General features: G+C 38.9%; 1 protein-coding gene across 2 annotated transcripts in view; it reads right to left on the bottom strand.

The window, feature by feature from the left end:
* nbn (nibrin) overlaps positions 1-13,623 on the bottom strand; it is a 100,094-nt gene that overhangs the window by 83,189 nt on the left and 3,282 nt on the right. For both annotated transcript variants that reach the window (XR_010019636.1, XM_063061536.1), the window contains exons 2-3: positions 3,561-3,694; positions 2,363-2,511 (exon numbers count right to left, since the gene is read on the bottom strand). Coding sequence is in view for 1 of the 2 variants with exons in the window: in XM_063061536.1 (XP_062917606.1) it covers positions 2,363-2,511; positions 3,561-3,694 (283 nt within the window). In the remaining variant the exon portion in view is untranslated. The remainder of the gene's footprint in view (positions 1-2,362; positions 2,512-3,560; positions 3,695-13,623) is intronic.

Genomic DNA, 13,623 nt, shown 5'->3' with positions numbered 1-13,623 from the left:
ATTAGTGATAATTTTTCAAAACTCGTTAGATTCTGGACTAGTTCCTGAGGATTGGAGGGTGGCTAATGTAACCCCACTTTTTAAAAAAGGAGGCAGAGAGAAACCGGGGAATTATAGACCGGTTAGCTTAACGTCGGTGGTGGGGAAACTGCTGGAGTCAGTTATCAAGGATGTGATAACAGCACATTTGGAAAGCGGTGAAATCATCGGACAAAGTCAGAATGGATTTGTGAAAGGAAAATCATGTCTGACGCATCTCATAGAATTTTTTGAGGATGTAACTAGTAGAGTGGATAGGGGAGAACCAGTGGATGTGGTATATTTGGATTTTCAAAAGGCTTTTGACAAGGTCCCACACAGGAGATTAGTGTGCAAACTTAAAGCACACGGTATTGGGGGTAAGGTATTGATGTGGATGGAGAATTGGTTAGCAGACAGGAAGCAAAGAGTGGGAATAAACGGGACCTTTTCAGAATGGCAGGCGGTGACTAGTGGGGTACCGCAAGGCTCAGTGCTGGGACCCCAGTTGTTTACAATATATATTAATGACTTGGATGAGGGAATTAAATGCAGCATCTCAAAGTTTGCGGATGACACGAAGCTGGGTGGCAGTGTTAGCAGTGAGGAGGATGCTAAGAGGATGCAGGGTGACTTGGATAGGTTGGGTGAGTGGGCAAATTCATGGCAGATGCAATTTAATGTGGATAAATGTGAAGTTATCCACTTTGGTGGCAAAAATAGGAAAACAGATTATTATCTGAATGGTGGCCGATTAGGAAAAGGGGAGGTGCAACGCGACCTGGGTGTCATTATACACCAGTCACTGAAAGTGGGCATGCAGGTACAGCAGGCGGTGAAAAAGGCGAATGGTATGCTGGCATTTATAGCGAGAGGATTCGAGTACAGGAGCAGGGAGGTACTACTGCAGTTGTACAAGGCCTTGGTGAGACCATACCTGGAGTATTTTGTGCAGTTTTGGTCCCCTAATCTGAGGAAAGACATCCTTGCCATACAGGGAGTACAAAGAAGGTTCACCAGATTGATTCCTGGGATGGCAGGACTTTCATATGAAGAAAGACTGGATGAACTGGGCTTGTACTCGTTGGAATTTAGAAGATTGAGGGGGGATCTGATTGAAACGTATAAAATCCTAAAGGAATTGGTCAGGCTAGATGCAGGAAGATTGTTCCCGATGTTGGGGAAGTCCAGAACGAGGGGCCACAGTTTGAGGATAAAGGGGAAGCCTTTTAGGACCGAGATGAGGAAAAACTTCTTCACACAGAGAGTGGTGAATCTGTGGAATTCTCTGCCACAGGGAACAGTTGAGGCCAGTTCATTGGCTATATTTAAGAGGGAGTTAGATATGGCCCTTGTGGCTACGGGGGTCAGGGGGTATGGAGGGAAGGCTGGGGTGGGGTTCTGAGTTGGATGATCAGCCATGATCATAATAAATGACGGTGCAGGCTCGAAGGGCCGAATGGCCTACTCCTGCACCTATTTTCTATGTTTCTATGTTCAAAGTGCTCAAAGGAAGCATTAGTCCCAAATTTCCAACACCTGGACACAGTTCTGTTTTAAAATTAATTCCCTTATTGAGCTCAGAAAAGGGTTATGCTGGAAGAGGAGATTTCTGCAATTTTCTAGCCTGATAATTTAGTATTAACTAGTAATCCCATTGCTCTTATCTGGAAGAAACAACTGCAGTTAGAATGCACGGACAAGATAGTTTTGTATCCTTGTATTGAACCAAGTTGATTTCAATGTCAGGTTTCTTTTTAGATTTACAATTTTTATTTGCACACAACTTTTAAAATTCAGTGAATTTTTAACTATTTTTGAACATCTGCATTAGAGGCACTCAATCTCCTCATAGCTTTCAGCATGAGTTAACTGGCCCTCAAAACATTAGAGGCACAGACCACCATTTACAATTGGAAAGACCCTGCACCGATGATATCAAGTAGCTGCCATTCTGCAGATAAAAGATTTGCTACAGAAAGAAAGGGATTTGAAGACAGGCAAGCAGTCAGCTTAAGTGACTCAGCAAGAGCACCAATATACTTTGGTAGTTTTGACTGCAGATGTACATTGGAGATGTACTAAGAGAACTCTTATCTTCAAAAACAGCAATGGAAAATTCTATGTCTACACAAACAAACCGATCAAGTCTAGTGTATGAGTGTAAGAAAAAATCAAAAACCATCACCAGCAGTATTTTTTTTATCCTTTAAATATCTCCAGATTCAACATAAATGTTGTATGTCAACAATAACGGTATTCTCAAACAAATAGGAGATACTGACTTGAAAAACTAATTAAGTTCAATTTTGTTAAATTTTGCACTGAAGTAGAAAATGATCACCTGAATTTGCTGTCAAAAACTCCAAATGTAACCAATTCTCCTGAATTCAAGATCCTTGGTTTGTCCTTTTCTAATCGCACCTCATTTACAAAGGTGCCATACTTTGAAGTATCTTTTAATGTCAGTACTGGGATATTGGCAACTTGGTTCTATAAAGAAAAATAAAATAAATTTAGAATACGAAATACCATTTTTTAAAAATTTTCACGCTGCTAATAACAGTCAAAGTTATTAAATAAGTTACAAACTAAAATAGATTCACACTTTCTTTAAACTATATGTGCAATTCACATGTATACATTCTGATACATTTATGGTTATTTTTTACTGAATACCCCTAATCTCTGAATTATAAAGAGTTATATCAATTTATTTTCTTGACCATTAGTTTAAAAGCTGATACATTGTGGCAAGCTTCAAACTTGATGTTATGAAGTTCTGCTGCTCTGCCCTTACAATATGGAGAACTGAGTTCAAATGCCATTCTTATTCATGCTGTTAATAGCTGCATAGAACGAGCTCCATTTCTGAACCATCTCTACGCAGCAGATCCTAAAATAAAGCACAATAATTGGGGTAAAAGGGACAAGTCTCTCTTAGTACAGATAGACTTATTGTACCTTTATATCTTTAGGCAACTTGGTATGACATATCATCCTTCTGACAGTTTTTAAATTATACAAAAGGACTAAAACCAAAGTATCAGTCTATTCTTTTATATTCTATTCTTGGTTGGTGCAACTGTAACGAAAACCAATTTCCCTCAGGATCAATAAAGTATGACTATGACTATCAAATCTATCCCAATGTAGCATTCTGTCATTTAGTAGATAGAAAACAGCAGCTTCACTTTTCTTCCAGGTGGTCCAGAGCTTAATCTTCTACTGGGAAGCTAGTTTCCAAGTGATTAGTGAGGCACAGCATAATGCAAGTTTGCTTTGAGGACAAATGGCTGGTTATATCAAGGTATTGACCACCTTACTCCTGACTTACCTACTATTAAAAGCCACTTTTGATGATAACTAAGTGACTGTTCTCAATCTGTTTCCTAATCAAACTCTCAACACTGGCAATAACTGAAGTGATGGTAATAACGAAATGTAAATTCTGATTATTGAAAAGAAACAAATTAAGGCTCTAATGAAGAGACTAATGCAAATTAATTCTACAAAAGAAAATTTGGCTGGTGACTGATTACCAAATTTGCAGCAGGATGAACAATCGAAAGTGTAGCATGTGAACGACTGATGGACTGATCATCTTGTAGAAGGATTGCACAGTTTTTTCGTCCAACAATGTAATTTACACCAACTAATAAATAGTAAGGTCCTTCTGTAACAGGAAAATATGAATGAGTATAAGAACAAGATGAGTGGAATTAACTTACATCTTTTCCAAACAGCTTTAAGAAAAACAGACATTAATAACATCAGAAAATACTTTGAACTTATCTAGGTTATTGGTTGCAATTTTTTTTTGGACAAAGAAATTCAACAGAATCACACAGGTCTTTCAAAGTTAGATCTGCCATGGTCCCAAGCCCGGCTGCGAAAGGAGGAGGGTTGAGTATGATAAAGTTTAAGGGAAAGGGGGATTCTCAGATTCCTGTAATCAATGGGTTAAGTACCGACTATGTCTGTGTATTTTGTGGGTGACTGCAGTGGGTTTGAATAATGTCTCACAGCTGATCCCTTTGGAGCAAGACAAGAGTTAAAGTTCACCCACATAAGATTACTCCTGGCTTTTCACACCTTTTGGTTTTGACAAAAGGCAGTACCTGATGCAAATTAGACAGGGCATTCCTTTCTTAATTAAAGCATGCATTTGATAGATGTTCTTATCTTTGTAATTAAGTTGTGGCTCCAACGAACCAGGTAGGACATTCCTTTCTTTAATTAAGGTGGCTAGAGTGTCTATCAAATTGATTGTTCTTTTGTATCAATAGTTCATTGACTTGGCTGGAATGCTTATCAAACTGATTGTTCTATTGTACCGGTGGCCTTATAACTTCTAACAATTCTGACATCAGGCAGTGAACTTGTTGAACTGCCGGAGGGATGAGAACGCTTCTCTCCCTGATGTTGGGACCATGTTCACTCGCTGGCTGAGCTCGAAGAAATAAACGGGTGAAAAGATAAGTAACAATCTTTTTGTGCTGTCGTTATTTGATCCAGCAAATTTACGTTTACAGGTATGCCGCTAACAACCCCATGTCCTAAAAACCCAGAGTTACCGAAACACCAACAGAAATTCCAAAGACCTCATCCCTGGGAGAGGAACATCTTTGAAGACTGACCACACACTTGGGGACAAGTTGAAAGATTGGCCCGAGATAGAGTATTCTGGCTAGCTGCTGCTCGCAGCTGATGCTCCAGTGAGGATAATGGGCTTTACAAGAGTTTATAAATTATAAAGATTACTTTGTTAAAGCTAAATACAGCTTAAAGATTAAAATAAAAATTGGATTTACAATAGTAATTACGATCAAGAGATTTACCTATGTGAACCCCTGCATCAAATCATCAGTTTTCGCAATCTTGCAGCAACCAATATGTAGTTGGTTATATAAAATGTAATAACTAGAGTATTGCAGAAGACACTTCCTCTGTATTGCACTAGATTGCTAACTCAGAGTAACCCCCTAGCATATTTTTAATTAAACTGAAGAAAAATGACACAATCCCTTATATTTCTCTGCCACTATTACTTAATTATGATTGTTATTTTTATGAAAATACAACGGGGCTTGCAAAACATAATAATGGCAAAATAATGTTATACTTTCATTGGCACTAGTGTTTTCATTTTCATTCATTTTTTAAAAATTCAATCACAGGGAAATCTACTTCTTCAGGTAGTTTTACTGCGCACCTTCCTGCAAATCCAAAAACCACTATTCATTATGCAAGTTCATTTCTTTCATCAGTTTAGCTCAGTTCAAAGACTATTCTTCTAAGTCCAGCTTGCTCCTATCACTTTAGTTTTCCCCTTCCCCAATTCTTTTTAATAACATTCAGCTTTTTTTCTATAATAGTTCCAACATATTATTCTTTCTAAGAATAGATTTGGCTTTCAGAGCCAAGAAAAGGTGTGTAGTACAGTAAATGAAGTACCTCTACCAATGTTAGGGGTGCCATTAATCATCAAAGTAAGCAAGACATGAAACTCCTTGCAGTATTGTTATATTAGTATGTCTTATTGGTTTAAGAATACTGTGCATTTTACCTAAGATTGCATGGATTCTTGAGTATACCCCATGTGATTATAAAAATGTAGCTACTGTGTTATACTGATTTTATGCTGTTGGCTTTCAAGATCCGTAACTTTGTGAACAGCTATTAGTTTCTTGGTTATCATTTGTTCCCCAATTAAAAAATGGATGAATTTCCCATTCACTATAATTTAGCTTTACATAAGCTTATGAATAAAAGTAATTACACTTTACTATGTAAATGATTGTATATGTTTATAATGCCCCAGGAAATAACTTTATTCAGGTAATCCTTACATCCTGTACTCCCCCCCTGCCCCCCCCATCCCCATACTCCTTCCAATCTACCTCTGGTCTTTACATTTTTGTTCCTTATTCTACACCCTCAACTCCAGCACCTCCTTCACCCATTTGTCTTCCCCTCCTGGTTCCATCCACCTACTACACATATGCACATCACACACTGAACCTTTCCCCATCTTGCTTCCTCTGCCAGGACACAAGAGACTGCAGATACTGGAAGCAGGAGCAACAAACAATCTGCTGGAGGAACTCAGCTGGTCAAGCTGCATCTCTGGGAGGAAAGTAAACTCCAATGTTTTAGATCGAAACTCTGCATCAGAACCAGTAGTCATGATGCAGGACTTCAACCCGAAACATCAATAATTTCTTTCTTCCCACAAAGGCTCCTTGACCCACTGAGTTACTCCAGCAGATTGTTTGCTGCTCCTGTTCCATCTGTCCTTCACCTTTCCTCCAAGTTATCCCATTATCATCCAGCTAGCCATCAAGTCTTGACGCAGAATCCCTACCTGAAATATCACACTTTGCCTTGACAGATACCAGCTGACACACTCAGATCTGCAGTTTGTTTGCTGCTTCGGATTCCAGCATCTGTGGCTTCCCTAGTCACCTCATTATCACCTTCTATACTTATCAAATTCTATCACTCATATCCTTTATGTTCTGCTTATCATCCTCCAGCGTCTGTAACTTCTGCCCCATTCAACTACACGTCATTTCTTCTCACTCCACCCTTCTCTCCAACTCCACCCCTCTTCCTCCTGTCTCTTTCTGTCGATTATCCCTCACCCCTCCTCAGTCCATATAATATCTATCAGCCCCTTTTTCTTCCCTTCCCCTCTAAACTAGCCATCTTCCCTCTCCACTCTCAAGGCTGATCTATACAGGTGTCCCCCGCTTTTCGAACGTTCACTTTAGGAAACATCACTGTTACGAAAGACCTACATTAGTTCCCTGTTTTCGCCAACAGAAGGTGTTTTCACTGTTACGAAAAATGGCAGTGCACGCCCCGAGCCGCCAAGCTCCTCCCCTGGATTCGGAACGGCATTCTAGCCGGCACTGCTTAAACACATGCCTGTGAGCAGCCGTTAGCAAGATGAGTTCTAAGGTATCGGAAAAGCCTAAAAGACTCATAAGGGTGTTACACTTAGCGTAAAACTAGACATAATTGGGGGGACTTCCGGGTCATCAAGGGAATGGCGGCGTAAGGAAAAGGTCTCTCGACAAAAAAGAAGGTAAACTGCCCCAAAATCGAATTTAGACAAATACTTAATATTGCATAACTATATTAATAAAAGGGGCAAGGATGATGTCTAAGAACAAGAATAAAAAGTCCGCTCTGAAGGCTGATAAACATAAAGAGATGCAGCAAGGCGAAGGGCCTAGCTCCCCCACGGCAAGCCAGGACAGAGATAATGAGGGGGAATCGGTGACTTTGTCTTTGATTCTCGGAGAGATTCGCGAGTTCCGACAAGATAACAGCAAACAGCTGGAAGATATTAAAGGAGAAATAGTAAAAACTAACTCGCGGATAGATGAAGCCGAAGCGAGGATTGTTGGAATTGAAGAGAAGCTACAAAATGCAGAGGAGGTGATAGCAGAAATGCTGAAGCTACAAGACCAACTCCAGTGGAAACTAATAGATCAAGAAGGCCGCTCAAGAAGGGAAAATGTGAGGATCTACGGAGTTCCCGAAGGAACCGAAGGTAAACCCGGATTGATAATTCCCTTCGTGGAGAAGCTGCTTAGAGAGAACCTTGATATACCGGCCGCAAAAGACCTACAGATAGAAAGGGCTCACCGCGCGTTGGCATCACAGCCTCCGGCAGGCACCCAGCCCAGATCGATTCTGGTCAGATTTCTCAGTTACAGAACGAAGGAAGAGGTGCTTAAAAGAGCATGGCAAAAGAAAGGTTTCATGTGGAACAACTGTAAAATCAGTTTAGACCACGACTATGCACCGGGGATTCTTGCCAGACGGAAGGAATATACGGAAACACGGAGAGTCCTGAAGGAAAACAACATCAGATTCCAGACCCTGTATCCAGCTCGGCTGAGAGTCTTTTACGACGAAGGGACAAAAACTTACGCTACGGTGGAGAGGCAACGTCGGACCTGGCGGACCGGGGACTACCTATTAAAGTTATCACCCAACCGGAGTCGCTACTGGAGAGGATTCGGCAGAAGTCGTGGCAGTTAGTGGGGCGAGGACGCTCCACTCGAACCAGAGTGTCAAACTACAAGGAAAAGCTGCAAATATTCAGACGCGAATGTACAGAGAATACAGATTAATTAAGAGAAATGACTGAAAAGAGTAAATCGGACTTAAAAGTAAAATGAAAACTGGTAACTGAAAATAATCTAGGCGGAATAACTTGAATGATAGCAATATGGTCGAGACATAAATAGGAGAAAATTCTCTATGATTATTCAAACTGCTGAGGGCCCTCTAACACAGGGTGAAGATAGAGGTTATCCCTCTGAACTGAGGCTGGTCGGTGCTCAGGCCTCACTGTGGGAAGTCGGGGAAAATTTTCAAATGTTATACGTTCAGAAATGTCTAGGGTGTGGTTATATGTCTTGGTTTACTGTTGAGAAGGGATTGCTTACTGTTTGGTTAGAAAAGGAGAGTGCTTTTTTTCTACTAGAGAAAAATGCAAACTGAATTGGTAAAAATAATTTCCTATAATGTTAATGGGGTTTTGAATCCAATTAAAAGAAATAAGATTATGTCTAAATTGAAAAAAGAGAGGGCACAAATAGCTTTCCTCCAGGAAACACATATGAGCCAATCTGAACATGGAAAATTAAAAAGAATGGGCTTTAAGCATGTATTTTATTCATCATATAAATTGAGTCACAAAAGAGGGGTAGCTACTTTAATATCAAGTACTCTTAATTATGAACATATTTCAGAGACTAGAGACAAAGAAGGACGGTTTGTAAAAATCACAGAAAGAATAGAAGGTACAGAAATAACATTGCTGAATGTTTATGCTCCTCCAGGTAGTGAATGGTCATTTTATAGACACATTTTTGACCTAATGGTCAGTTCTCGAGGGGTAGTAATTTGTGGAGGGGATTTTAATATTAGATTAAATCCTATATTAGATTCTTCAAGGATAGTTACTCAGAATAAACCTCTGACTCGGAAAGTGAATTCATTGATGGAGGAGTTGGGAATTATAGATGTCTGGAGGGAATTACACCCTACTAGTAAAGATTATACATATTACTCTTTCCCTCATTCAGCCTATTCAAGGATAGACTATTTCTTTATCTTTAATACAGATAGACTCAGGATAAAAAACTGTAATATTGCAACAATTGATCTGTCGGATCATAGCCCAGTCTCTATGTCTCTAATCCTGGAAAGGAAAATGAGGAAAACACTATGGAGGCTAAACTCACATATACTTAATAACCCAAAAGTAATGGAGAGATTAAGGGGAGAAATCAAAGAATATCTAGACCTTAATGACACGGGAGAAACATCACCAGTGATTTTATGGGATACATTGAAAGCTGTACTGAGAGGGAAAATTATTTCCATTACTACTCACATGAAAAAAATCAATGCACAAAAATTAGCAGACCTTCAAGGAAAATTAAAACAACTTCAAGTTGCAGATAGCAACAAAAGTAATTCAAATCGAAAACAGGAAATTAGGAAATTGCAAAGTGAAATTGATGATATTTATACGTTGGAAACTCAAAGAAATTTTCTTTACCTGAGACAAAAGAATTATGAAGTAGGAGGTAAATCAGCTAGATTATTAGCATATAAATTACGAAAACAACAAGCAGACAATACAATTCATAAAATAAAGAATCCAAAGACAAAGCTTGTGGAGAGTACAATAGGGAAAATTCAAGAGAGTTTTGAAACGTATTATCGAGAGCTGTACTCCCAACCCCGGGCCCCCAATGAGCCCTATATAGACAGTGTATTGAATTTTTTAGATCTACCTAAACTTACAGATTTACAAAATGAAAGTTTATTAGAACCAGTAACTGTCAAAGAACTGAACGTGGCCATCTCTAGGTTAAAGGCTGGAAAGTCCCCGGGTTCTGATGGGTTTACCTCAGAATGGTACAAGTCCCTGAAGACACAGTTAGGCCCATTACTACTTAACACCTTTAATTGGATCTTGCAGAGAGGAGAAACTCCACCTTCCTGGAGAGAAGCGATTATTTCAGTTATTCCTAAAGAGGGTAAAGATAAACTAGAATGTGGCAATTATCGGCCAATTAGTGTTCTTAATTTAGATTACAAACTATTTACATCTATATTAGCGCGCAGATTGGAAAAGCTTTTACCTGGCCTAATCCATTTAGACCAGACTGGATTTATTCAACAAAGGCAAACACAGGACAACATAAGGAGAACTCTGCACATATTAGAACAGGTTAATAAGAACGAGACAGAGACAATGGTAGTAGGATTGGACGCTGAGAAAGCTTTTGATTCGCTTAGTTGGGCATTCCTATACAGAGTGTTAGGAAGATTCGGCTTTCAAGAAAGGTTTATTAAAGTAATTCAGACTCTGTATGACAGCCCAACAGCCCGAATTAAGATAAATGGGGACCTCTCTGACTCCTTCATTTTAGAGAGAGGCACTAGACAGGGATGCCCAATTTCTCCTCTCCTTTTTGCGCTATATATTGAACCACTTGCCCAACTAATAAGACAGAGCGAAATCGTAAAAGGTATCAAAGTGGCAGGGATTGAACAGAAAGTGGCGTTATTTGCAGATGATGTTTTGGTCTATCTGAGTGAACCAGAAAAATCATTTATAGGATTGTTTACACTGTTGGATGACTTTGGGAAAATATCAGGTTATAAAATAAATGTAAAGAAAACGCAGGTTATGTCCCTAAATTATACACCATCCAAAAAATTGCAGGATACATACGATCTTAAGTGGGAAGCTAAATCATTAAAATATTTAGGACTAACCCTGCCGAAGGATCTTTCAACACTGTCACAGGTAAATTATGGGCCATTAATCTCAGAGATAAAAGCAGATATGCATAGATGGAATCTTATCCCCTTTTTAAGTTTAAATTCAAGGATAAATACTATAAAAATGAATATTCTTCCTCGGTTATTATATCTTTTCCGTACTTTACCAGTGGAGGTGGATGATAATCAATTCAGGGAATGGGACAAATGGATTTCCCGCTTCATTTGGCAAGGAAGGAAACCTAGGATTCGATATAACACCTTACAGTTAGGGAAGGAAAGAGGAGGTATGGTTCTTCCTTGCCTGAGAAATTATTTTTATGCCTCACAGATAACCCCTCTGTTATATTGGTGTAATAGGGAATATAAGGCTAGATGGAAGGAAATAGAATTTGGATTAGTTGACAGTTTTCCTCTTCAGGCCTCAATAGCTGACAAAGGATTGATGGCCCAGTTGGAAAAATTCAATAATGCTTGGATAAATCTTACATTAAAAGTATGGCAGAAGGTGGTTAATTCATGTGGAACTAATAACATGCTAAAACTCTTTAGATGGTGTGCATATGATACCGAATTCCTTCCCAACAGAGGAGATAAAAGATTTGAGCTATGGATAAAGAAAGGTCTTACAACCTACCTCTCATTTATAGATAAAAGAGTATTACAAAGTTTCCAAATCCTGCAGGACAAACATGGCCTAGAACATAATGACTTTTTTAGGTACCTTCAAATACGAAACTATGTTAACCAGAGTTGTAGATATACAGACCTATCAACAGTAGAATTAGAATTTTTCAAGATTCTGAATTCGGCTTGCAGTTCAATACCTAGTAAATCAGTTTCTCGCCTATATAATGCACTCTCCCATGCTAAAAATGTAAATACACTGTATATTAAAGAGAAGTGGGAGAAAGAAGCGGGGTTGGTACTTTCAGAGGAGGCTTGGGGGAAAATCTGCAGCTTTCAATGGTCCTCGACTAATTCTTTGACTTGGAGAGAACATTGTTGGAAAAACATTATAAGATACTTCAAGACCCCATATCAGGAAAAATATAAAGATACAAATGTGATGTGTTGGAGAAGGTGCGGCTCCAAGGAGGCAAATCATTTTCATATTTTCTGGGATTGCCCTAAATTAAGTCTATTTTGGGAAGGTATTCATAGAATATTAGTTAAGGTACTTAGGTCCCAGATACCTCTGAACTTTGAGACGCTCTATTTGGGGCATGTATTGTTCCTTGAACAGAAGGAAGATATAAAGTTGCTGCAGGCCCTCTTAGCGGCAAGTAAGAAATCAATCACTAGAAAATGGCTAAATCCAATACCACCTACATTAGAAGATTGGTACGAAATTATCTTGAAAATATTTAAAATGGAAAAGTTGACCTACTCCCTGAGAACTCAAAAAGAAACATTTTATCAAATCTGGAATAAATGGATTGAATATATAACCCCAATGCGAGCAGACTTTAGATGACTCTCCTAATGATTTATATTGCTCTTCTCATCAACACAGTAATATTGCTAACGTAAGCACCCCTAGTCTAAATGTTTGTAGTTTTTTTTTTGGAAAATAGAGAATTAACACAAGTAAAGGGAAAGATTTGGGAAAGGGATAAAAAAAAATGAAAAAATTAAGTAAATAAGTACATAGGGATTGGATAATTATGTCTGCGGGCAGGAACAAGCACGAACAAATTGGGATATAAACACCTACAATAGTTGGTATATAGGCTTGTATGCAACATTTTGGACCAGTGGAAATGGTCCAGAAGGGTTGTATGGAAACTATTATTACCATTTTTCTTAACAACTAATTTCATTACTTAGCCTAATAGGTTAGATTTACCACAGTACATAATTATCTATTTAAATGTTTATTTTGCTTTTATATCATCTCAATGTGTACTTAAGAATGTATAAATAATTGTAGTTTTATACATATAAAAAAATGGAAAAGGTTATATGTGTGAAAAAAGTACATGATAATTGTGAACTCCTTATCCAAATAAAAATAAAATTTAAAAAAAAAACTAGACATAATTAAGCGTTTCGATCGTGGTGAATGAAGCAAGGACCAAGTGAGTTTGGCTTGTGGAGGTTGACGAAGGTGATGTTGAAGAGGTTTTGGCATCCCATGACCAAGAACTGATAAATGAAGAGCTGATGCAATTGGAAGAGGAAAGGATAACAATCGAAACCGAATGCAGTAGCGAATGTCGTCCAGGAACTGAATGTGAAGCAACTGCGTGAGATTTTCACTGCAATGATAAAGTACGACTTTAATTTTGAAAGGGTACATAGGTTTAGGGCAAATTTGCAAGATGGTTTGAGTGCTTACAAAGAAACTGTATGATAGAAAAATGCGCGAGGCTAGCAATCAAGCATACTGTCATTTTTCAAGCCTTCCATATCAGCCACAGCAGACGACCAACCTCGATCTTCGACATCGAGGCAGGCAGACATAGAAGAAGATGACCTGCCTGCCCTGATCGACGATGAGATGACACTCCAGTGTCCCACCACCTCAACCCCCGGCCGCAGACAGATACTGATCCACGGAGAATGCAGCGGTAGCCGGGATGCACCCAACACATCTTTAAGAAAAAAGCCGAAATAAACAAGCTAATTAATTAGGTGCCGCCCGGCACGTAAATGTCAGCCCAGATCAGAGGCAATTGCCTACTGCATCGCCTCTGATCTGGGCCGACATTTTTACGTGCCAGGCAGCACCTAATTAATTAGCTTGCTTATTTCGGCTTTTTTCTAAAAGATGTGCTG

The sequence above is a fragment of the Mobula hypostoma genome, chromosome 1 (genome assembly GCF_963921235.1).
Source record: "Mobula hypostoma chromosome 1, sMobHyp1.1, whole genome shotgun sequence".
NCBI lineage: Eukaryota > Metazoa > Chordata > Chondrichthyes > Myliobatiformes > Myliobatidae > Mobula > Mobula hypostoma.
Note: the sequence above shows the minus strand (reverse complement) of the source record. Positions and strands in the feature narration are given on the sequence as shown.